The 24,717-nt window shown below is 49.5% G+C and overlaps 1 protein-coding gene across 8 annotated transcripts in view; it reads left to right on the forward strand.

Moving 5' to 3' along the window:
• Window positions 1–24,717, forward strand: part of PCNT (pericentrin) — a 116,012-nt gene that overhangs the window by 62,383 nt on the left and 28,912 nt on the right. For 6 of the 8 annotated variants that reach the window (XM_030806331.1, XM_030806334.1, XM_030806335.1 and 3 more), the window contains exons 21-30: window positions 168–380; window positions 5,909–6,138; window positions 6,660–6,776; window positions 6,881–6,901; window positions 8,652–8,858; window positions 10,609–10,779; window positions 11,384–11,536; window positions 19,764–20,642; window positions 21,398–21,553; window positions 23,926–24,696. In XM_030806331.1, coding sequence (XP_030662191.1) covers window positions 168–380; window positions 5,909–6,138; window positions 6,660–6,776; window positions 6,881–6,901; window positions 8,652–8,858; window positions 10,609–10,779; window positions 11,384–11,536; window positions 19,764–20,642; window positions 21,398–21,553; window positions 23,926–24,696 — 2,918 coding nt within the window. The remainder of the gene's footprint in view (window positions 1–167; window positions 381–5,908; window positions 6,139–6,659; window positions 6,777–6,880; window positions 6,902–8,651; window positions 8,859–10,608; window positions 10,780–11,383; window positions 11,537–19,763; window positions 20,643–21,397; window positions 21,554–23,925; window positions 24,697–24,717) is intronic. The other 2 variants (XM_030806332.1, XM_030806333.1) reach the window with 2 other exon arrangements.

Below are 24,717 nucleotides of genomic sequence, written 5' to 3' on the forward strand. Positions count from 1 at the left end.
CTGCTGTGGCCAGCAGGGCTGTTGGAGGCCTACAGCTGGGTCCTGGAAGCTGCCGGCTCTTAGCTCTGCTGCTCTCGGCGGCAGCGGCCCCGTCCCTTCCTCCAAGCAGGCTCTCCTCAGTTGCACCCGGGACTGGCTTTGTCAGAGCATCTGTGTCTCCCACAAAGGTACCCTCGAGGGATTCAAGGTGGAGACAGCAGATCTGAAGGAGGCGCTGGCTGGGAAGGAGGATTCCGAGCACCGTCTGGTGCTGGAGCTGGAGAGCCTGAGACGGCAGCTGCAGCAGGCAGCCCAGGAGCAGGCGGCGCTGAGGGAGGAGTGCACCCGTCTTTGGAGCCGGGGGGAGGCCGCAGCCACGGACGCCAAGGCTAGAGAAGCTGGTAAGGAGCACCGGCTGTGGAGGGCGGTGCGAGCTGTGGGGCGCGGATACAGCTGCCACGGTTTCCCCAGCTCCCAGGGACGCTCAGTGTCTCTAGAGGGTCAAGTGTAAACCAGCACGCAGCTTCTCATGGAACACTGGGCATGGGAAGCTTGTGCGGGATCAGGTGAGGCATCCACTGGCTTTGCTGCCCTTTCAGAGAAGGCGGGTTGTCTGTTGGTCCTGCTGGTTGGAGGGTCCCCACCTCTGTGAGGTGGAAATAAGAGGGGCTCAGAGTCCAACAGCAGCAGCTGGAGGCAGAGCCGAGTGCCGCAAACAAGAGCTACTTTAAAATTTCATTTAAAATAACCAAGTGCCTGATATTAACCCTCATTAGGAAAACATAGTTTTAACAATATTTGTATCTTTTCAGAATTTTAGATATTTTGGTCTCAAAGGTATTTAAAATGAAAACTGTCAAAACATAAGCTTAAAATGTCGAGCCTGCAGGGAACTGCATCCTCAGTAGCTGGTTCAGCTCGAGCAAAGGCTTTTCACATTGCATTCGTGGATCTCAGGCACGTGGGAGGCAGAGGGGCCTGTGCTTCTCCAAAAGTTCCTTCCAGGATGGCTGTGGCCTTGGGGTCATCCCTTCAGAACACTGATTGGAGTTAGAAGCTTGGGCATCGCAGGCACCACCTCAGCCAATTCAGAAGTCTCATTTATTATTATTATTTTTTTTTACATTTTTCTCTTTAGAAAACAACCAGCTTTTGATTTTCGTGGCCATTCTCATTTGCTGTCTTCTGTCTTGCTGATTTTTGCCCTTGTTCCTGTGATTTCTTGTTCCTATCGTTTTTTTTTTTTTTTTTTTTTTTTTGAGACGGAGTCTCGCTCTGTCCCCAGGCTGGAGTGTAGTGGCGTGATCTCAGTTCACTGCAACCTCCGCCTCCTGGGTTCAAGTGATTCTCCTGCCTCAGCCTCCCAAGTAGCTGGGATTACAGGTGAGCACCACCACACCTGGCTAATTTTTTAGGTTTTTGGTAGAGATGGGGTTTCACCATGTTAGCCAGGCTGGTCTCGAACTCCTGACCTCAAGTGATCTGCCTGCCTCGGCCTCCCATAGTGCTGGGATCGCAGGCCTGAGCCACCATGCCTGGCCAGCTCCTATGGTTTCTTGCTGCCTTCGTTGGGTTGGACGCTTTCGGACATGTTTGTTGCCTTTCACAGGATATGGGGTTCAGGTCGTGCCTCCTAGTGGTGCCCCAGCCTTTTCACCTGTGGCGCTCGTATTGACATCTGGGTCCCACAAGCTTATAATTCTTTGGCCCAGGGGGTGTTTTCCAGGGTGGAAGACATTGGTCCCCCGGGATGTTTTAAACTCTGCCTGTGACTGTGCCCACACTTTGTCCTCTCCTTTTCTTGGTTCATTTCTGTCATTCTTGTTTATCCCGTTCTATTTTTTATATAAATTTCTGATGGTGAAGGATTAGCCTGGTATTTTTCCCCTCGTGTATCTTTTCTTGTCCTTTTAAGTCTTTTTTTAACACTCTGTTTTAGTTGTGCCTTGTATGGATACCATATTCATGACTCTTTTTTAAAAGCCTATCTGTGAGTATCTTCTTTTGGTCCATTTAGCCAAGTTTTATTTGCCGCACCTCCTGGCGTTGGGCCCTTCTTGATGCTCTTTGTGTTTCCTTTTCGCCTGCCTGCTTGGCCTTGCTCTGGGGTGGATTTTCCTTGGCCAGCTGTGAAGTTCTCACTGCGGTGTTGCCAGCTGCCGGGCTCAGGGCAGCGTCATCTCCCCACGGGCCTCTAAGCCCTGTTGCCCCTACGCTCCGTGTGTCCACAGAGGGAGTGTGGGGGAACCTCCAGGGCCAGGAGGGTCTGGAGTCTCTTCAGGTCCCCTCCTCCACCAGTGAAGTGGTGCTGGAGACACGACTCAAGATCCTGTTTCTTTTCCTTTGAGGCCCTCGTTTTCCTGTACCTCCTCAGGATTTTTCAGGGTGTTTTCAGGAACATCTCTGACGTCCTGCATTGCTCTCAGCATCTCTGCCCTGGCGATGCTGTTGCATCTGGGTGTCTGTTGTCACTTTCTCTGCTTTCTCTGCTTGCCCTCTGCTGTCCAGGGGCAGCCTCATGGTCGGGCCCCTCCCTGTGGACTCTGCTGCCCCATTTCCAGTGTCTTTGTGCCTAGCCAGCTGGCGCTGGGCCACACTCCGCCGGGGGAGACCACCTGGTGTTTCATCACCTCGAGCCCTTGGACTTCAGCCAGTCACCTTGTTTGTCAGGCCTCCTGGCAGATAAAGGGGTGTGTGGCCTGCATACTGCTGAACGGCCCGGTGAGGCCTGGGCCCTGTGGCCAGCGCCCCCGTGTCAGGTGCCTGTGTCGTGCCCTGGGCCTGAGCACATGGGGCTGAGCACCTCAGGGCTTCTTCCCAAGGCTGTGGTGGCCCCTCTGCTGCCTTGCCTCTGGTTCACCTCCCGCCACAAAGCCTGGCCCACCAGGGAGTGTCGTGACAGGTAGATGTGGACCCTGGCTGTGCATAGCCTGGCTAGGCTCCCTGCAGGCCCCGGGATTGAAGCTGAGGCTTACCATGGGCCCTGCAGTGGCAGGCGCCTGGCATGCTGGGAGTGGATCTCATGGAACCCTTTCACAGGCTCAGGGGGCCAACTTTGTTTTGTCACTGGGAAATTCTCGTCGTTTCTCTGGGGTCCTCTTTGTTTGCTTTCATTTTGACGTTGTTAACCCTGCCCTAGTTTCTCACTCTGGTTTCTTTTCTTTCCTTTCACCCTGGCTCTGCCGTTGTGTGACTCTGCACCGGCTACCGGCATATACCCTCCGTGGCCCTGACCACGCTCCCAGCAGGGCCTAGGCTGCGACAGTGGCGTGAACTTTGTCCTTGGGTGCAGCGGCCCTGCCTTGCCGTGTTGCGTGACACCCCCTTCGCTGTGTGGTGTTTTGTGACCCTCTTCAGGTGTTGCCGTCTGTCCCTTTTGTTCTCTTTGTCTCCTTGAAAAGTCGAGGGGCCTGCAGCCGCACAGGCAGTTGTGGGCATGGTGGACGCTGAGTGTGGAGGTTGTTCAAGGCCAGCAGCGTTGCCTGGAGCCCTGCTGCTGACGCTGCCGTCACTGGTTCTAGCTCTCACATTCTCAGCTGCGGGGTTCTGTTTCCACCTCAGTAAATGCAAACTGTTGTTCGTAGGCACAGCTGTCACTGCAGCACACAAGGACTCAGGTTTGTAAAGACAAACGAGTGATTCGTGTGTGACGTGCTGTGTGTTTGCACTGGATTTTGCAAATTATTTACTAAAGAAAAGTACTTCAGAATTTTTGTGGCAAACAGTAAATACAGCGATACTCTAATCTTCGTATTCATAAAAATGGGTGGAGTTGTCCGATTTTAACACCCCAGCAAAACAGGAGCATTTCTCTAACGGTATTTACTGCAGTGCCTAAGCTACAGTTTGTGCTGCTTTTCAGAAACTGATGTCTTGTGATAGTTACAGCTGTTCTTGGGCTGGGTCCCTGCTCTGGTCTCCAGGGAGGGCCTGTGCCCGCTAGATCCCCCATGCCTGCTCAGTGTGGGTGTCACCTGCTTCGCCAGCTGGGATCGCGATCCTCGTGTGCCTCCCTGAGTCTGTGTGCATGTCAGCAGGCACCCTGCCCCAGTGCATGGCCCAGCGTCCCTGGCCCTGAGTTGGTGATGTTCTGGGCCAAGCACAGCCCGGGTCATGTCCAGGCCCAGGGAGTGCAGTCGGGGGAGCAGCTGCCCTCGGGCCTCGCCGCACGTCTCAGGTTGTGAATGTTACCACAGCAGCATGTTTACGGCGGAGTCACCATTACTGCTGACAGTGGCATCAACATTTATTGAGAATGTTACTTGCATTGGTCATGATAGTTTGTGATAAAAGACTTAACAATTTTACAAATCAAAATGATTTTTTGGAAGCTGGTGAAATGTCAGTTAACATGTATGAATTTAATATTTTAGTTTTTGGATGGCTTAAAGACTTCAGGATTCAGGCCGGGAGTGGTAGCTCACACCTGTAATCCCAGAGCCAGACTCCATCTCAGAAATAATAATAAAATAGAGACTTCAGGATTCAGCAGCAGAGACTCCATCTGAAGAAGAATAATGATAAAATAGAGACTTTAGGATTCAGCAGCAGAGACTCCATCTCAAGAATAATAATTATAAAATAGAGACTTCAGGATTCAGGCCGGGAGTGGTAGCTCACACCTGTAATCCCAGAGCCAGACTCCATCTCAGAAATAATAATAAAATAGAGACTTCAGGATTCAGCAGCAGAGACTCCATCTCAAAAATAATAATAATAAAATAGAGACTTCAGGATTCAGCAGCAGAGACTCTATCTCAAAAATAATAAAATAGAGACTTCAGGATTCAGCAGCAGAGAGCCCCTTTTTCCAAGACGCTTTTTCGTCTGCAGTTTCCACTTGAGCGGGGCTTCGCCACCCCGGATCTCAGGCTGGTTGTGCTGCTGGAAGAGAATTTTTGAGGCGATTTATCACAGACACACATTTGTGACTTACAGTTCTGGAGGCTGGAAAGCCTGAGGTCAAGGTGCCAGCAGGTTTGGTGTCTGGTGAGGTACTGGTCTCTGCTTCTAAGGCAGAGCCTTGCACACTGCATCCTCCGGAGTGAAGGGCTGGATCCTCACGGGGCAGAGGCAGAAGGGCTGAGTGGGAGGACCACTCCCAAAGCCGCTTATTGAGGCATTAAAACTGCTGTGAGGGTGGAGCCCTTGCGGCCTCGTCACCTTTTCAAGGCCCTTCCAATACCATCTCTTGGCAGTTAAATTTCAACATGAGTTTTGGAGGGGACAGAAATTTAAACTGTGGTACCCAGTTAATTTTATTTATTTATTTATTAGAAGGAGTCTCACTTTGTCACCCAGGCTGGAGTGCAGCAACACGATCTTGGCTCACTGCAACCTCCATCTCCCGGATTCAAGTGATTCTCCTGCCTCAGCCTCCCGAGTAGCTGGGATTACAGGCACGCACCACCATATCTGGCTAATTTTGTATTTTTAGTAGAGACGGGGTTTTACCATGATGGCCGGGCTGGTCTCAAACTCCTGACCTTGAGTGATCCACCCGCCTGGGCCTCCCAAAGTGCTGGATTACAGGCGTGAACCACCCCACCCGACCTAGATTTGCTTTCGATTCACCGATGGGGCGTTTGCCTTTCCCCTAGACACGTCACAACCCCAGGCACTCAGCACCGTCCATCGTCTGCTGGGACTGGGCTTAGTCATGTGTTTCTGTCTGGGAGAGTGTAGTGAAGACAGAATTCCTAGAGAATCACCCGCGTGTCACACAGAAGTATTCTTCTCAGGCTTCAAAGATTTGCTTTAGCCAATGTTTTAAAAGATGGGCTTTTTACCCCGAAGTCATGGGACTTCATTTTCGGTGGGTTTTGACTGAATCACCATCAGGAGATGCACGTGTCGTGTTCCCTCTCGGTACAGCGCCAGCCTCTGAGGTGGGGGGGTTTCCCCGTGTCTGTTGTGTTTGCATCCTTAGCTCTCTGGAAGGAAGTGGAGGATCTGACCAAAGAACAGTCGGAGACCAGGAAGCAGGCTGAGAAGGACCGCTCAGCCCTGCTCTCTCAGATGAAGATTTTGGAGTCTGAGTTAGAAGAACAGCTGTCTCAGCATCGTGGGTGTGCCAAGCAGGCGGAGGTCGTCACTGCCCTGGAACAGCAGGTGGCATCTCTGGACAAGCATTTGCGCAACCAGCGGCAATTCATGGATGTAAGAATTCTGAATAATACATTTTTTTGCATCACTAAAAGTTGCCGTTACAACATGAACTTCTTTCCAGATCGTTACGTAAGCTTCTGCAGTAGGATGTTGAAGAGGGCGCCCCACACCTGCTGCACAGGTGCACCCAGGTCGATGACTCCTGGTGGGTGTCTTCTTGCCCACATTTTGTGGCACAGGCCTCTGAGGGCTGCCTCCCATGGTCTTGCCATGCTCCTTCTCACAGTCCTGGGGGCATCCCTTGGGGCCCGGGCTGGGCCTGTGCTGCAGCTCTTCACTGGTTCTTGTCCTCCCACCCACTGGTCTCAGACGTTCCTCTGTGTTCCATGGAGAGAGCTGTTTTTCTTTACTTAACTCCATTTTACAAAGCGACTGTGATGAGGGGGGTATTTGGAGTCTGAGCTGCTGGGCGGTTGCACTTGCACGTGCAGTGGAAGCCTGGTTGGACCTTCGCTGCAAGGGGCACACCAGCCCCGTTGGGGTGGTCCCAACACAGCTGCCTCTCCTCCCAGGAGCAGGCAGCCGAGCGGGAGCACGAGCGCGAGGAGTTCCAGCAGGAGATTCAGAGGCTGGAGGGGCAGCTCCGCCAGGCGGCCAAGCCGCAGCCCTGGGGCCCTCGCGACAGCCAGGTGAGTCAGTGCAGTGTGCAGTGCCGCTGGTTGCTGTCTTTTACTGTGTTTTTAAGCTTTAACTTTCGTTAAATTTTTGCCTTCCATGTACATGAAATCGGCAGCAGGCGCCGCTGGATGGAGAGGTGAGGAGGCGTCAACGAGATGGGCACTCCCTGTGCTGGCGCCCAGGCTTCCCTGCGCTGCTGGGGACTGTCCTGCCACCCACTCGCTTTTCTTGCTCTTGCTCGGGCTGTAGCCATCTGCTTTCTCTTGTCTGAGGAAGCTCTAGTAGGTTCATTTAGTTTTTTAAAAAATTAATGGTGGGTTCACACACAGTTGTAAGAGGTAAGACTCGGATCCCTCGTGCCTGGCACGTGGTTCCCCAGAGATCACATCTGCAGAGCCAGAATGCAGTGTCACAGCCAGTATGGGCAGGGATCTGGTGACGCTGCAGCACCTTCTGCCCCCCCAGGGACCCTTGTGTACTGGGTCACGGCCATGCCGCCGTCCTTTCTCTGGCAACCACTCATCTGTCGTCTATTTCTAAAACTTTACCATCTTCCTGATGTGTAAAGTGTGCCTGTCATCTTGGCGGATTGACACTGTTCACCAAGCCTGACTCTCTGGAGATTGATCCAGGTTGCTGAGTGTAGCCATAGTTTGTTCTTTCTGTTGCTGAGAAGTATTCCATTCTTTTTTTTTTTTTTTTTTTTTTCTTTTTTGAGATGGAGTCTCACGCTGTTGCCCAGGCTGGAGTGCAGTGGCGCAATCTCAGCTCACTGCAAGCTCCACCTCCTGGGTTCACACCATTGTCCTGCCTCAGCCTCCCGAGTAGCTGGGACTACAGGTGACAGGTGCCCACCACCACACCCGGCTAATTTTTTGTATTTTTAGTAGAGATGGGGTTTCACTGTGTTAGCCAGGATGGTCTTGATCTCCTGATCTCGTGATCTGCCTGCCTCAGCCTCCCAAAGTGCTGGGATTACAGGCGTGAGCCACCGCGCCAGCTGTAGTATTCCATTCTTTTCTATCAGAATAAATTTCATTTTCCTTGGCCGGGTGCGGTGGCTCACGCTTGTAATCCCAGCACTTTGGGAGGCCGAGGCGGGCGGATCACGAGGTCAGGAGATCGAGACCACGGTGAAACCCCGTCTCTACTAAAAATACAAAAAAAAAATTAGCTGGGCGTGGTGGCGGGCGCCTGTAGTCCCAGCTACTCGGAGAGGCTGAGGCAGGAGAATGGCGTGAACCCGGGAGGCGGAGCTTGCAGTGAGCCGAGATTGCACCACTGCACTCCAGCCTGGGCGACAGAGCGAGACTCAGTCTCAAAAAATAAAAATAAAAAAAAAAAATTTCATTTTCCTAACAAATTCTGTATTATAGAGAATGCCTTTCTTAACACAACATCGCCCTATACTTCCCTTAGATCTCTCTGTTCAGCCTGTGGGTCGGGGTCTCCCTGTGCAGCCTGTGGGTCTGGATCTCCCTGTGCAGCCTGTGGGTCTGGGTCTCTGTTCAGCCTGTGGGTCTAGATCTCCCTGTGCAGCCTGTGGGTCTAGGTCTCTGTTCAGCCTGTGGGTCTGGGTCTCTGTTCAGCCTGTGGGTCTGGGTCTCTGTTCAGCCTGTGGGTCGGGGTCTCCCTGTGCAGCCTGTGGGTCTGGGTCTCTGTTCAGCCTGTGGGTCTGGGTCTCTGTTCAGCCTGTGGGTCTGGGTCTCTGTTCAGCCTGTGGGTCTTGGTCTCTCTGTGCAGCCTGTGGGTCTCGGTCTCCCTGTGGGTCTAGGGGAGGGTGTAGGGCATCTGTTTTCTCTCTATTGTTTTGGGTACTTTTTTGTTTGGAAAATGGGTTTTTATAAAACAGCCTTGTATTCCTCAAGCATTTTTTGTTGTTTTAGGTTGAGTTGTTACAACAAAAGTTGAGAGAAAAGTTGGATGAATTTAATGAATTGGCTATACAGAAAGAGTCGGCAGATAGACAAGTGTTAATGCAGGAAGAAGAAATTAAACGTCTGGAGGAGATGAACATCAACATCAGGAAGAAGGTGGCCCAGCTCCGGGAAGAAGTGGAAAAACAGAAAAACGTCGTGAAAGAGCTGGAACAGGTAAAGCGTCTCCACGTTGTGGTTGGGCATGTGGTGAGGTGTCCCCGCAGGCGTGGCTTCGTCGCTGAGCTGGCAGGGAGCGGGCAGGGCGTCTTTTTCACTCGCAGCCACCACGTCTGCACCAGAAACACTGGCATTAGGGAGAAACAGAAGTCACTGGTGACTGGGTAGCAAGAGTACTTTGACCTTTCTGGAGATTGTTGATTTTATTTGCTGTAGTAGGATTTTATACCATTTTGTTATGTCTCAAGAACTCTGAATTTATCCTTAATATTTCATAAAGTAAACATTTAAGATTTTAGGTTTAAAAAAAACTTAGCTTATTAAATACTTTGATAAGAGCCGCTTGTAATTATTTCAGCTTTTGAGTTCAGGAACTCATGTCAGCTCCCAGTGAAGAGATCTCCAGTGATAGTTTTGCATTGCTGGTGTTTCCTGTGTTGCGTGTGTTCGTTTGTGTCTGAGAGTTTAAAGAGGGGCTGGAGCATTGAGCCAGGTGGGCCATCTCATGGCTGGATGGGGCAGGGCCGCCTGTCTGCATTTCTGGGTAGCGGCTGTGCCCTCCTTTGTGAGCATTTAGCTAAAAGGAATTCAGCTGACTTTTATGAAATTAAAAGGTTACTTGAAAAGTAAGGCTCAGTAAGAAATTAGATTTTAGAATTAGTAGTTTGGCCTCAGACACAGATGAGAGGAGTCTTTCTCAGGTATGTCTGATCTGATTGTTTTTTTTTGAGACAGAGTCTTGTTCTGTCGCCCAGGCTGGAATGCAGTGGCACGATCTCGGCTCACTGCAACCTCCTCCTCCCGGATTCAAGCGATCTTTCCTGCCTCAGCTTCCCGAGTAGCTGGGAGTGCAGGCACGCGCCACCACACCCGGCTAATTTTTGTATTTTTAATAGAGACGGGGTTTCACCATGTTGGCCAGGCTGGTCTCAAACTACTGACCTCAGGTGATCTGCCTGCCTCGGCCTCTCAAAGTGCTAATATTACAGGCATGAGCCACCACGCCCGGCCAAGTGTCTGATTCTTGTAAGTGCTGATGAGAATTATTAAATCAGGGCCTTTCCTGAGGCCCTGACGTGTTTCCGTTCCGCTGTCACAGGGAGGACTGCTGAGCATCACCTGCACTTGGAGCGGAGTTGTCCCCCTGGCCGGCTACTGCTCACGTTTCAGTGACAGCTGCTCCAGGGCGGCTTCACCCCTTCCTTCTGCCTTCACTCAGCAAACGTTTACTGAGTGTAGTAGATACCAGGGTTAGAAAATGTGTTTTTATCCCTTCGTGAAATTTGGACTGTGTATGCAATTTTATATGTCATGCTCTTGTGCATGTAATGTATTGTGACCATTTTCGTCATATTAAATATTCTTTGAAAAATTTTTTCTAGGCAAGTAATACTCATTGTATGAGCATACCATCAGCCATTGCCCTTTTTTGGCAAGTTCTTGTCAGTTTTGAAAATACTGGTAATAGTTTGGTGAATATTACTGTAGATAAATTCCACACAGTGGACTCGGGCACAGGATGTGGCTCTGGGTCACGTCCTGCACCAGGCAGGCCTCTGCTGGGAGGTGGCTGGGTCCTGGGTACCAGTGCTGCCTGGTGTGTCACTGAGTGCAGGTGCATGCAGGTCCGCCTGCTCTGCTTCAGGCGCAGCTGAAGATGGTCTGTGCTTTAACAGGCAGCAGTTTGAGGTACTGAATTCCCAAATACTTGCCTAAAATAGAGTTCCTTTTTTTTTTTTTTTAATAGGATAAAGAGGTGTTAAAGAAACGGCAGGTGAGTAGCTTGCTTCTGGCGTCCACATTGCAGTCTACACCAGATGCAGACAGATGTCCTGAGCCTCCTTCGGGCAGCCCTCCTGAGGGTCCAGAAGTACAGTTAGAGGTGACACAGAGTCCACTCCTGCAGCGTGAGAGTGAGGTGAGTGTGGAGCGGGGCCATGGGACTGCCAGCCCCGGGTCAGTGTCCAGTGGGCTTCTCTGTGGATAACGCAGGTGATGGGCTTGTGACCACTGTGTATTCTTTTCTTTTCTTTTTGTTTTTTTTTGTTTGTTTGTTTGTGACAGAGTTTTGCTCTTGTTGCCCAGGCTGGGGTGCAATGGCGCGATCTCGGCTCACTGCAACCTCTGCCTCGTGGGTTCAAGTGATTCTCCTGCCTCAGCCTCCCGAGTAGCTGGGATTACAGGTGCACCCACCACCACGCCCGGCTCAGTTTTGGTATTTTTAGTAGAGACAGGGTTTCACCATGTTGGCCAGGCTGGTCTCCAACTCCTGACCTCAGGTGATCCGTCTGCTTGAGCCTCTCAAAGTGCTGCGATTACAGGCGTGAGCCCCATGCCCAGCCCTGACCACTGTGTATTCTTTGCAGTTTTACCATTTGTATGTGGGTACAGGTACAGGGTAGTAATTGTTGTAGGCATGTGCATTTAAATCTCTTAAAGCTATTTTAATAATTTCTTAATTATTAATATTAATAGAATATTAGATGACTTTTAATACTTTCCTTCTTTTGTTTTAATGAAAGGTTTTGGACTTAAAAGAACAGCTAGAAAAGATGAAAGGTGATTTAGAAAGTAAAAATGAAGAAATACTACATCTGAACTTAAAATTAGACATGCAGAACAGCCAGACTGCTATCAGCCTCAGAGAACTTCAGGAAGAGAACACGAGCTTGAAGGTAAGCTACCAAAGGTCCACGTGACGCCTATGTTGCTTATGCCAGTGCCGAGTGGCTGCCAGGACCCTCATCGGGGAGGCGAGTCTCTGGTCTTCACAGACGCCCATGGCCCCCATGTGGCAGAGAGCGCCCAATTCTACCTGGGGAGATGTGCATGGAAGCAGCTTTCTAGGGATCTTGAGTGAGGAACCAGCGACCCCTGCCCCAAACTGCTTTCTGATTGCAGCCTTGATAGTCAGGGATCTGAGGAGAGGCCCTTCCCTAGGGCAGCACCCCGGGGCTGTGAGAGGCGCTGGGCTATTGGGCTGTTGCTGGCTTGCTCTTCTCGAGGTGACTTGAGTAAGTGGCCACTCACTGTTTCTCTTCCCACTGGCATGATGGGAAAAAAATATTAAAAACAAATTTTTAAAAAAATTTTTGTGGGTACATAGTAGGTGTATATTAAAAAATCTATTTTTAAATCTTTTGTTTTAATGTAGCCGTGCTTTTGAAGCAAAAAAGAAAACCAAAACCAACCTGTTTATAGTAGAGATGATATTCAAAATTGCAGAGCGTTCATAACTTCACAGATGCCCTTGAAAGACCTTGTGTAGACTCGTGTGTGTGGTGCCCACGTGGCGTGTGCTCAGTGAATGAACACAGCGTGGGAGAATTGTGTGTGGTGCCCACGTGGCACGTGCTCAGTGAATGAACACAGCGTGGGAGAATTGTGTGTGGTGCCCACGCGGCACGTGCTCAGTGAATGAACACAGCGTGGGAGAATCGTGTGTGTGTGGTGCCCACGCGGCACGTGCTCAGTGAATGAACACAGCGTGGGAGAATCGTGTGTGTGTGGTGCCCACGTGGCACGTGCTCAGTGAATGAACACAGCGTGGGAGAATCGTGTGTGTGTGGTGCCCACGCGGCACGTGCTCAGTGAATGAACACAGCGTGGGAGAATCGTGTGTGTGTGGTGCCCACGCGGCACGTGCTCAGTGAATGAACACAGCGTGGGAGAATCGTGTGTGTGTGGTGCCCACGTGGCACGTGCTCAGTGAATGAACACAGCGTGGGAGAATCGTGTGTGTGTGGTGCCCACGTGGCACGTGCTCAGTGAATGAACACAGCGTGGGAGAATCGTGTGTGTGTGGTGCCCACGTGGCATGTGCTCAGTGAATGAACACAGCGTGGGAGAATCGTGTGTGTGTGGTGCCCACGTGGCACGTGCTCAGTGAATGAACACAGCGTGGGAGAATCGTGTGTGTGTGGTGCCCACGCGGCACGTGCTCAGTGAATGAACACAGCGTGGGAGAGTCTCAAAAAACAACAAAACAAAACTTTTCCAACTGATTTTCCGTTTTTCCGATTGAAAACTGTAGGCTTATTTAATTAGGACATTTCCTATCTGTAGGGTCAGTGGAATATTTCCCTAGCAAGGTTCTGTCGGCTCTGTTTGGATATGGTTGTTGTTATTACCATTTCCACCGGCATTTCTGCCCAACAAAGAAGAGGAGATACTGTGTGTGAGCGAGCAGCTCCAGGCGCGGCAGGTTTACCTCGGCGAGGTTAGCCACTCCCCAGTGCTGGGGGAGAAGGGGGTCTTCTCACGCTTCTGGCTATGCCTGCGTCTCCTGTACGAAGTCCTCATAGTTTCTGGGTATGATTGACTGGGGCCTTGGCTTTCCAGGATGACAGTCTTCTGTTTCCTCATATAATATTTATAATACTTTTCAAAATTAATTTTATCGGTTGGGCACGGTGGCTCAAATGCCTGTATTCTCAGCACTTCGAGACCAGCCTAAACAACATGGCAAAACCCCATCTCTACTAAAAATACGAAAATTAGCCAGGCATGGTGACACACACCACTCAGGAGGCTGAGGCAGGAGAATCACTTGAACCCAGGAGATGGAGGGTGCAGTGAGCTGTGATTGTGCCACCGCACTCCAGCCTGGGCAACAAAGCAAGACCCTGTCTCAAAAACAAAATTAACTTTATGGCCGGGCACGGTGGCTCTCACACCTGTAATCCCAGGAGTTTGGGAACCTGAGGTGGGAGGATCGTTTGAGCCCAGGAATTCGAGATCAGCCTAGACAACATAATGAGACCCATCTCTACATATTTTTAAAAAAAATTTAGCCCGGCATACACCTATAGTACCAGCTACTCTGAAGGCTGAGGTAGGAAGATCACTTGAGCCTGGGAGGCCGCGGCCACAGTGAGCGTGATCATGCCACTGTAATCCAGCCGTAATGACAGAACAGGACCCTGCCTAAGAAAAAATAATTTTGGAGGGGACCATAGAAGTAAGAAGGAGAAGTTTGTCTCCAGTTTGTCACTTTTAATTTCCCTTTGACAGAGGCTACTGAGATATTAATTATCTGTCTTAGTATCTGTTGGTATCTGGTATATTTGGCAAAAATTTAAAAATAGCATTTTGGGTTACATTGAAGAATGCCTTTTATGGCCAGGCACGGTGGCTCACGCCTGTAATCCCAGCACTGTGGGAGGCCGAGGCAGGCAGATCACTTGAGCTCAGGAGTTCGAGACCAGCCTGGCCAACGTGGTGAAACCCCGTCTCTACTAAAAACACAAAAATTAGCTGGGCCTGGTGGCCGGTGCCTCTAATGGTTACTTGGGAGGCTGAGGCAGAAGAATCACTTGAACCCAGGAGGTGGAGGTTGGCAGTGAGCCAAGATTGTGCCACTGCATTGCAGCCTGGGCGACAGAGCAAGACTTGTCTCAAAAAAAAAAAAAAGAATGCCTTTAAAAACCATTGGTTACTTTTCAAAAGAAGTTGTATTATTTGTCTATAGTGCTCTAGAATTTGACATGTAACTATAATCTTATATAATGAAAAATATATAAAAAATAATTTACATGTTAAGGACAGTATTTTAGTTCCATTAAGAATTGAAAGCTTTATAAGGACAATCCCCAATATTTTCTTGTGGGATTTTTCTTCCAGATATGTGCAAATTCATACATCCTTCGTTTTCTGTAATTCTCCTAATTTTTTGTAAAGATGCGGATGCTATTTTGCTTTACATAATAAAGAAAAGTAAAATTCCATTTAAAGGTTTGACTCTTGTTAGGTTTCCAGTTCTTTCAAGGAAACCACACTTGCTGTTTTCTACCCTATTTTATGTCAGTGAAGATGTTTGTCTTCTAGAAGTGTCTTTTACGTTTGTGGGGAAACGGAGCTCCCATCTCCCTGGCGTGGTTGTGGTTGTCGTCACTTGTTCTCTACTGCTGTCCTCCGGGGCTCCAGCCATCCTAACGCCTCATCCTCAACGTGGGCCCTCCCTTCCTGTGTGGCTTATTCTAACTCTGGGGTTAGTGATGTTTTAGTTTTACCATTTACTTCTCCCTTATTCTATAGGTTTTAATAAAGAGGTCTGACACATCTTTTGTTAAATTTATCCTTAAATATTTTAGGTTTTTCGCACTATTGTAAGTGAGATTTAAAATAAGTATCTAGCTGTTTACCGTGAATACACGTACACCTTTTGTATGTTAACCTTGCTGTTACCTTGCACAATTTATGTATATTAGTAGTGTTTTGTGGATTCCTGGAGGCTTTTTATGTATAACATCATCTTCAAATAAAGACAGTTTTATTTCTTTCCAATTTTTGTTATTTCCTTCTTTTATTACAGTGTCTGGCACTCCCAGTACAAAGTTAAAACTGGCTAGAGCAGTCATCTTTGCCCAGCTCCTTGTCTTGCAGGGAAGTGGTCATTAAGTATGTTAGCTTTAGGTTTTTCACAGGTGCCTTTTTATCAGCTCAAGGAAGTTCCGTTATATTCCTAGTTTGCTTTTTCTGGATCTATTGAAATAGTGATGATATTTTTCTCTTTTATTCTACTAATAGGGTTAACTTTATCGAGTGATTTATTTCTTGGAGATTAAACTAACCTTGCAGTTCTAGGATAAACCATACCTGGTAGTGATGTACTGCCCTTTTCATATGTTACATATATTACTGAATTTGATGTGCTAATATTTTGTTAATGGTTTTTGCATCTGTGTTCATGAGGGATGTTGGTCCGTAATTGTCTACTTTTTGCAGTGTTTCCTAAGGCTTTGGTATGAAGGTTATGTTAGTCTCATAAAATAGATTGGGAATTTTTTCACTTCCTCTCTTTTCTGAAAGAGGTTATTTAACATAGCTGGGATTTCTTCTTTGAATGTTTTCATAGCATCAACAATGAAGCCATTTGGAGTTTTATATCTAGAGAGATTGATGATAATTCATTTTCTTTAACAGACTGAGGTATTTGGATTTCTGTTTCATGTTGTTATAAGTTGTATTTTTCAAGGAACTTGTGCATGTCATCAAAATTGTCAAATTTCTTTGCATAAAGAAGTTCATACTTTCTCATTTTTTTTTTTTTCTTTTGAGATGGAGTCTCACTCTGTCACCCAGGCTGCAGTGCAGTGGCACGATCTCGGCTCCCTGCAACCTCTGCCTCCCGGGTTCAAGTGAGTCTCCTGCCTCAGCCTCCCGAGTAGCTGGGGTTACAGGCGTGCACCACCACGCCCAGCTAATTTTTTGTATTTTTGGTAGAGATGGTTTCACCATGTTAGCCAGGATGGTCTCCATCTCCTGAACTTGTGATACACCTGCCTCAGCTTCCTAAAGAGCTGGGATTACAGGCGTGAGCCACCACGCCCAGCCTATACTTTCTCATTTTGTAACTGTTCACCTTATTAACCATTTCCTTACTTGCCATTGAATATCTGCAAGTTCTATGCTGATGGCCCTCCTTTTATTCCTGATATTAGTGAGTTCGTGTTTTCTCTTTTATTCTTGAGTCTCTCTAGCTAGTAGTTTATCCGTGTTGTCAAGTTTTCAAAGAATCAGCTTTTGGCTCTGATACTTTTCTCTTTATTTCTTTGATTTCTTCTCTTATTTTCATTACTGGCTTCCTTCTGTTTACCTTGGGTTTATTTTCTCTTCTTTTTCTAGCTTTTTCAGATAGAACCTTAGGTCGTTGATTATAGATACTTCTTATTTTTCAGTATAACAATTTAAGTTTTTTGTTTTTAGACTTCGTGCATAGTAAAATTAGTTTTTTTTTTTAGTATACAGTTTTATAAATTTTGAAAAAAGGATTTAGTCCTGTAATAATCACCACAATCTTATCACTCAAAAAATTTTCTTTGTGCTGTTTCTTTGTGGCCACCCATCAGGCCTGCTGTCTTCCTGTCTGGAAGTGTGTTTCGAGTCAGGTGTTGTAACACACTTGAAATTGATGCATGCTGTCGCCTGTGTCTGTTCCTTTAGTTGCTGAGTAGTGTTGTCTGGATGGACCACAGTTGTTGATCCATTCACCCATCGAGGGACATTTGGATAGTTTCTAGGTTTTGGCAGGGATGAATCAAGCCGCCATAAACTTTCATGCACGGCTTTTTGGGAGAAAATAAATGTTCACTTCTTTAGGTTCAATACTTAAACTGAATGCATGGCTGATTCACGTGTAAGTATATATTTAACCTTAAAAGAAACTGTCAAACTGTTTTCCATAGTTGCACTACCGTTTTACATTCCACCAGCAATAGATGAGTGTTCTGGGTAACCACGTTCTCATCAGCACTTGGTAAGGTCAGTCTTTTTTTCTAGACATTCTGGTAGATACGTAGTGGTATGTCCTAGTGTTTTGTGTTTCCTTAATGACTAGTGATCTTGAGCGTCTTTTTCTATGCTTATTTTCCATCCACATTGTGGGGGAAATGTTTGCTTAAGTCTTTCGGAAGGTTTTTTTTTTTTTTTGAGATTGAGTCTCTGTGGCCCAGGCTGGAGTGCAGCGGGAGCATGTCGGCTCACCGCAACCTCCACCTACCGGGTTCAAGCAATTCTCCTGCCTCAACCTCCTGAGTAGCTGGGATTACAGGCGCCCACCACCACACCCAGCTATTTTTTAAATATTTTTAGTAGAGATGGGATTTCACCATGTTGGCTAGGCTGGTCTCGAACTCCTGACCTCTGGTGACCCACCTGCCTTGGCCTCCCAAAGTGCTGGGATTACAGACATTAGCCACTGTGCCCCGCCTCAGAAAGTTTTAAAAAGTTGGATTGTTCGGTTTCTTACTGTTTTGGGAATTCTTTATGTCTTTTGAACACTGTTTTTTTTTTTTTTTTTTTTTTTGATACATGATTTGCAGGTATTTTCTCCCAATGTATGGCTGGTCTTTTCATTCTCTTAACAGTATGTTTTGCAGAGCAAAACTTTTTACTTTTTTTTTTTGACAGAGTCTCTCTCTGTTTCCCAGGCTGGAGTTCAGTGGCGCGATTTTGGCTCGCTGCAACCTCCGCCTCCCAGGCTCAAGCAGTCCTCCTGTCTCAGCCTCCCGAGTAGCTGGAATTACAGGCACCCGCCACTATGCCCAGCTAATTTTTGTATTTTTAGTAGAGACGGGGTTTCTCCATGTTGGTCGGGCTGGTCTCGAACGCCTGACTCAGAATATCCGCCTGCCTTAGCCTCCCAAAGTGTTGGGATTACAGGTGTGAGCCACTGTGCCCCGCCAGATTATACTTTCGAAGTTCTATCTGAGAGCTCTTTCCCTAGCCCAATTTTCTTGAGAAATTTCATAGTTTTACTTTGCATTCAGGTCTCCTTGAATATGCTTGCATATGCTTTTTGCTTTTTTTTTTTCTTTTTTCACACTGTCTTGCTCTGTCGCCCAGGCTGGAGTGCAGTGGCGCAATCTTGTCTCACTGCAACGTCTGCCTCCAGAGTATAAGCAATTCTCCCACCTCAGCCTCCTGAATAGCTGGGACTACAGGTGCCTGTCACCACACCCGGCTAATTTTTGTATTTTTACTAGAGACCAGGTTGCACCACATTGGCCAGGCTGATCTCGAACTCCTGTGCTCAAGTGATCTACCTGCCTCAGCCTCCCAAAGTGCTGGGGTTACAGACGTGAGCCACCGCACCCGGCCTCAGTTCACTGATTTTAGGTTTTGGTGTTTTACATTTAGAGCTACCTTCGTATGCTGGCTCCAGTATTTTAACATGATATATGCGTTGTGATTATGACCGTCTTTAGTGCCCACCCTTTGATTCCAGTTTATTTAGTGCATTTAGGGAATGAGCAAAAGCTGCGTGTAATCAGAATTGTCCTTAAAATTCCTTCACTTGCCTGTAGAGTACAGAGACACGGGCCGGTGCCGCACACAGTAAGGCACTCGAGGGGGAGCAGAATGTGCAGCGGGCATTCCTAGCCCGCAGCTGGGAGGCTGCTTTTGCTAAATGCATGGTGTTGTTCATCGGTGGTAAATGCATAGGAAGGTGTCATTAACAGCGTCCAAACCAAAGCCACAGGTTCATCCGGTTCCTTTGTTTTTTCTGTAGGCCAGATTTGCATTTGAGTCCAGACTAATTGTGAGGTAGTTCCAGAGAAACCTGGAGTTGTTATGAAACCCTCAGTTTTTTTGGAAGAACATATTAGTGTATAACGAATTGTTTTAAAATTGTTAGAGCACAAATGGATTAGAATTTTTGTATTTTTTGTCATTACCAGTAATGTTATCTTAAGAGAATAGTGTTTGGAGCTATATTGACACAGTTCTCAATCCTAATTTTCCACTTACTGTTTTTGTGGGTTTAGAAAGATGTTTAATATCTCAGTTTCAATTTTCCTGTCTTTAAAGTAGAAATAATCGTATTTCCTTACATGGCCGAGGATTATGTTTCATGACACAAGTAAACTCACTTTGATGCCTGGTGTCACCGAGGTGGCAGTGGCAGTGGCAGAGATGCCTGCATCACCAGCGTCACCATGAGCAGTGTTGGGATGGAAGGGGAGCGTGCCTGGCTCACTGCTTTGTTGGTGCAGATTCTCTGCCTAGGTTTCTTACTTTCCTCCTGGAGTTAGAATGACACCTAAAATCTAATGCACCTTCAGGAAAATCAAACAAATCAAAGTTGTTTAAATATTGACAAAATAACCTTTAAAGGGTGGTAAAAGCATCATTCTGTAGACATCCTTGCATGGAAAGTGGCTGCATTAGAGCTTCGTCCCACGATCAGACGTGGAGCACAAGGTGTGCACCAGGGCCCAGTGGCAGCCAAGGCGGGTGTGGAGTGTGTCCAGCACTGGCAGTTTGCTTCTGTGGCTGCTTTGTTTTTCAAGCTGTGGGGTCTTCACTCCAAGAATGCATTCAGGATGTAACGTGTCCTGAAGGAGGGACATTCTGAAGTGGATACATTTAATTTGCCTCTGAAATGTGCTCTCTCTTCAGGTCATATATACCAGAAGTTCTGAGATTGAAGAGCTGAAAGCCACTATTGAAAATCTGCAAGAGAACCAGAAACGATTACAAAAGGAGAAAGCAGAGGAAATTGAACAACTCCATGAAGTCATTGAGAAGCTGCAGCACGAGCTGTCCCTCATGGGGCCCGTGGTGCACGAAGTCAGCGACAGTCAGGCTGGCAGTCTGCAGAGCGAGCTGCTCTGCTCCCAGGCCGGGGGCCCTCATGGGCAGGCCCTGCAGGGCGAGCTCGAGGCTGCGCTGGAAGCCAAGGAGGCCCTGAGCCGGCTGCTGGCTGACCAGGAGCACGGGCACAGCCAGGCCCTGGAGGCCCTGCAGCAGCGCCTCCAGAGCGCAGAGGAGGCTGCGGAGCGGCAGCTGGCTGAGCTGGAGCGCAGTGCAGCTCTCAGGGAGGCTGAGGTCGAAGGCGTGGCCTCCCGGATTCAGGAGTTCGAAGCATCCCTGAAAGCAAAGGAAGCGATGATTGCCGAGAGAAATTTAGAAATTGACGCTCTGAACCAGCAGAAGGCGGCACACTCTGCCGAGCTGGAGGCCGTCCTGTTGGCCTTGGCCCGTATCCGCCGCGCCCTGGAGCAGCAGCCCCTGGCAGCCGGGGCGGAGCCTCCCGAGCTGCAGCGGCTCTGTGCGCAGTGTGCCCGCCTCAGCCGCCAGCTGCAGGTGCTGCACCAGCAGTTCCCGAGGTGCCAGGTGGAGCTGGACAGGCGGCAGGCCCGCAGAGCCACAGCTCACACGCGGGTGCCCGGGGCCCACCCACAGCCTCACATGGATGGTGGCGCCAAGGCCCAGGTCACCGGCGACGTGGAGGCCTCCCATGATGCTGCTTTGGAACCGGTTGTCCCTGACCCACAGGTAGGCCCCCGCCGCGGGCCATGGCAGGGTATTTTTTTCTTACTCTCCTCCTACTCCTTTTCTCCTTTAATGTTAATGACTTCTCTCTGTGCTGGGCACTGGGGGCTGCAGTTGTCATGGTGGCTCATGACACAGCAGAGAAAGGGGGCCTGAAGCTCAGGCCAGCCTGGGCCTGTTCCGGGTCAGTACGCAGTGAAGCTGGGCTGAGGATTTCACTGTTCTGTACCATTTTAAGCTTACTGTTTTAAGCTTTTAAAAACAATTCTTTCTTTCACATGATAGGGACTGTCCAGTGAAACGGAGCTCACTGTGTGAGGCGGGTCTGCTTAAGCTGCTTCTCTGGTTTCTAATCAAATGGTTTGTCTGTCGATAAGCAGTACCAGTGTGAGATGTGGCGAGCTCTTCTTTTGGAGCTGGAGGCCCTGTCGGGAGTCGTCTTTTAAGGCTTCCACTTGTATTTGAGCAGAACCTTGGGAACTTGGTGCCTACCACCCCCACACCAGCTGGGTCTTTGTAGAGCGGCTCCCGCTCTCAGATGCCCCAGTCCACCTTGCTCTGTGGGGTCATCCTGGGTCGGGGCAGCTTCCTGCTGGGTCCTCAGCCCCGTTCCTGTGTGGCCTGCTGTGGACATCACTGCCACCTCCCTCTGGCATCCCTGCTGGCTGCCGTACTGGCTCCCAGCTCCAGGCCACCTGGGGGGCAGCCCCAGCAACAGCCTCCTGCATGCTCAGCTTTCCTCTGTCTCCTCTGTCAAGGGTGATCTGCAGCCCGTCCTGGTGACGCTGAAGGATGCACCTCTCTGCAAGCAAGAAGGCGTAATGTCAGTGCTCACCGTCTGCCAGAGGCAGCTGCAGTCGGAGCTGCTCTTGGTGAAAAATGAAATGCGCGTGAGTCTGGAGGACGGCGGCAAGGTGTGTGTGGACGGGGTGGGGGAGGCGCGAGGCCCACCTGGGAGAGGCTGGGTGCAGAACATGTGGGTCCTGCCCTGAGCAGAGGCGGGTATTCTGCTGAGGTGACGAGCGCAGTCTGTGCCTGCAGTGACATGTTCTCTGAGTCCTTTCTGTTCCGTAACGAGCTGTCCATAACTGTTGTGAAATTTCATATGTGCTTCATTTAAGCCACTCTCTAGAAACAATCAGTTGGGTTTTTTTCTTTTAATTGATACAAATGGATTTAACTGTGCTCGAGGGTTAGTCCCAGGTTGTCTTTTCATGGGAGGACCACATCGCCCCCATGGGCCTCACCTCAGCTCAGGACTTTGATGGCCAGCGTCTGTTTTACTTTGAAAGGCTTCAGATTTATTCTTGTAATCTGTTCACCTCACTCCATATTGTCACTTGAAAAAAAGCTGACACTTCTTTTCCCCGGGGAAGGAGGCTGCACCTTGACAATCTCAAATCGTAGCAGGGTTGAGATTTAGCGAGAAGAGCGGGTGCTGGTGCTTCTCCCACCCAGTGCACCAGGGGCGGGTCCCCAGTGCCCCCTTAGAAACACCTGCACAGGAGCTGCCCTCTCCTCAGGGTGCATCAGGTATGGATGGCACCTTTATTTTTTTCTCTTTTTTTTTTTTTTTTTTTTTTTTTGAGACAGAGTCTTGCTCTGTCGACCAGGCTGGAGTGCTCTGTCAACCAAGCTGGAGTGCAGTGACGCGATCTCAGCTCACTGCAACCTCCGCCTCCCGAGTTCAAGTGATTCTCCAGCCTCAGCCTCCTGAGTAGCTGGGACTGCAGGCATGCACCACCATGCCCAGCTGATTTTTGTATTATTAGTAGAGACGGGTTTCACCATCTTGGCCAGGCTGGTCTCAAACTCCTGACCTTAGGTGATACGCCCTCCTCAGCCTCCCAAAGTGCTGGGATTACAGGCGTGAGCCACCATGCCCGGCCTTAGATGGCACCTTTTGATGCATTGTCTGCACCTCGCCTCCTCCAGTCCAAGGCCCAGCGCAGCCCCCCTGGACACACAGCCGCCCACCCTCCTCCTCCTCCTCCTCCTGGACACACAGCCACCCACCCTCCTCCTCCCCCTCCTGGACACACAGCCGCCCACTCTCCTCCTCCCCCTCCTGGACACACAGTCGCCCACCCTCCTCCTCCTCCTGCTGGACACACAGCCATCCACCCTGCTCTTCCTCCTTCCCCTCCTCCTTGCTGTTTGCTAAATGTGCCCCAGCTACTCCTCCAGGCTCTGAAACCCAGAGGCTCTAACACCAGAAGTGCTGGGGCAGGTATTTTATGGTCTCTAGGGTGGCACGGAAGCATGCTTGGTGCTGAAGCCTGCTGAGACCCGGGCTCACCCAAGCCCCTCGCAGCCCTCGTGAGTGTACTGCACGTTGCTGGGGCGTTTCTTGCATGAGTACAGGTGCCGCCTGTTCCTGGGTCCACACTGCATGCACCTCATTGGCGTTTAGAGCCTGAAAGATTCTGAATTCCACAGAAATCAGGGAAGGACAGGCCTAGGCCTGCAGTTCTGAGGAGACCCATGAACCTGGTTCATGTGCTTGTCATGTGCTCTCGGGAAATACATCCTGTGTGGAGAGCCCTTCACGTCTCTTGCAGCAAACAGTCTTGGGGCCCTCGTGACGGGAACATTTCTTTGAATTCTTTTTTTTTTTTTTTTTGAGACAGAGTCTCGCTCTGTCGCCCAGGCTGGAGTGCAGTGGCGAGATCTTGACTCACTGCAACCTCCACCTCCTGGGTTCAAGCAATTCACTGCCTCAGCCTCCCAAGTAGCTGGGATTACAGGCACCTGCCACCACGCCCAGCTAATTTTTGTATTTTTAGTAGATACGGGGTTTCACCATTTTGGCCAGGCTGGTCTCAAACTCCTGACCTCGTGATCCACCTGCCTCAGCCTCCCACAGTGCTGGGATTACAGGCATGAGCCACTGCACCCGGCCCATTTCTTTGAATTCTTAAGAGAAAGCTCAGCCCTGCCTGCCAAATTCTTAGAAGTTACACACAAACTCCAAATTCATCACATAAACCACAATTTTGTGTTTTCAGTGCTCAGATATAGAACCTTCCCGTCCTTCTTCCCTTGTATGAAGCTTGTGCCCTCAGTCACTGCAGAAGTAGGTTGTGACAGGTGCCTTTTAAGCAAGGAGATGTAAGCCTTGGTTCTGTTTCTCATAGAATTAAATAAACTTGAAATGTGCAAGGCTCATTGTGGAATCACCCCCGAGTGTTCCCAAACTCCCTGAAATCTGCTCATTAACACCAGACAGGTGCGACTCCTGGTGAGCCAGATATTCTACCATGTGCCTGTTCTGTTTCACCTGCAGGGTAGGGAAAAAGTACTGGAAGATTGTCAGCTGCCGAAGGTCGATCTCATAGCTCAGGTGAAACAACTTCAGGAAAAACTGAACCGTTTGCTGTATTCCATGACCTTCCAGAATGTGGATGCTGCCGACGCCAAGTCTCCGTGGCCCTTGGCCTCAGCACACCTGTTGGAGAGCAGCTGGAGTGATGATTCCTGTGACGGAGAAGAGCCTGATACATCACCCCCTGTAGACACGTGTGATGCCAATACAGCCACGGGGGGTGTAACTGATGTTATCAGAAATCAGGCCATAGACGCGTGTGACGCCAATACAACCACGGGGGGTGTAACTGATGTTATCAAAAATTGGGATTCCTTGATAACAGATGAAATGCTAGAATCTCCCATTCAAGAAAAATCAGAATGTCAGGACAGGTCCCTTTCTTCACCGACCAGCGTGCTTGGCGGTTCCCGCCACCAGAGCCACACTGCAGAGGCTGGGCCCCGGAAGAGCCCGGTCGGGATGCTGGACCTGTCTTCCTGGAGCTCCCCTGAGGTCCTCAGGAAGGACTGGACCCTGGAGCCCCGGCCCAGCCTCCCCGTGACACCCCACTCAGGAGCCCTGAGCCTGTGCAGTGCCGACACATCCCTGGGGGACAGGGCGGACACCTCGCTGCCACAGACCCAGGGGCCGGGGCTGCTTTGTTCCCTGGGCATGTCTGCAGCAGCGCTGGCCCTGCAGTGGGCCGAGTCTCCGCCGGCTGACGACCACCATGTGCAGAGGACAGCTGTGGTAGGTGCCCGCTCTGCTCCC

The sequence above is a fragment of the Nomascus leucogenys genome, chromosome 25, assembly GCF_006542625.1.
Source record: "Nomascus leucogenys isolate Asia chromosome 25, Asia_NLE_v1, whole genome shotgun sequence".
NCBI lineage: Eukaryota > Metazoa > Chordata > Mammalia > Primates > Hylobatidae > Nomascus > Nomascus leucogenys.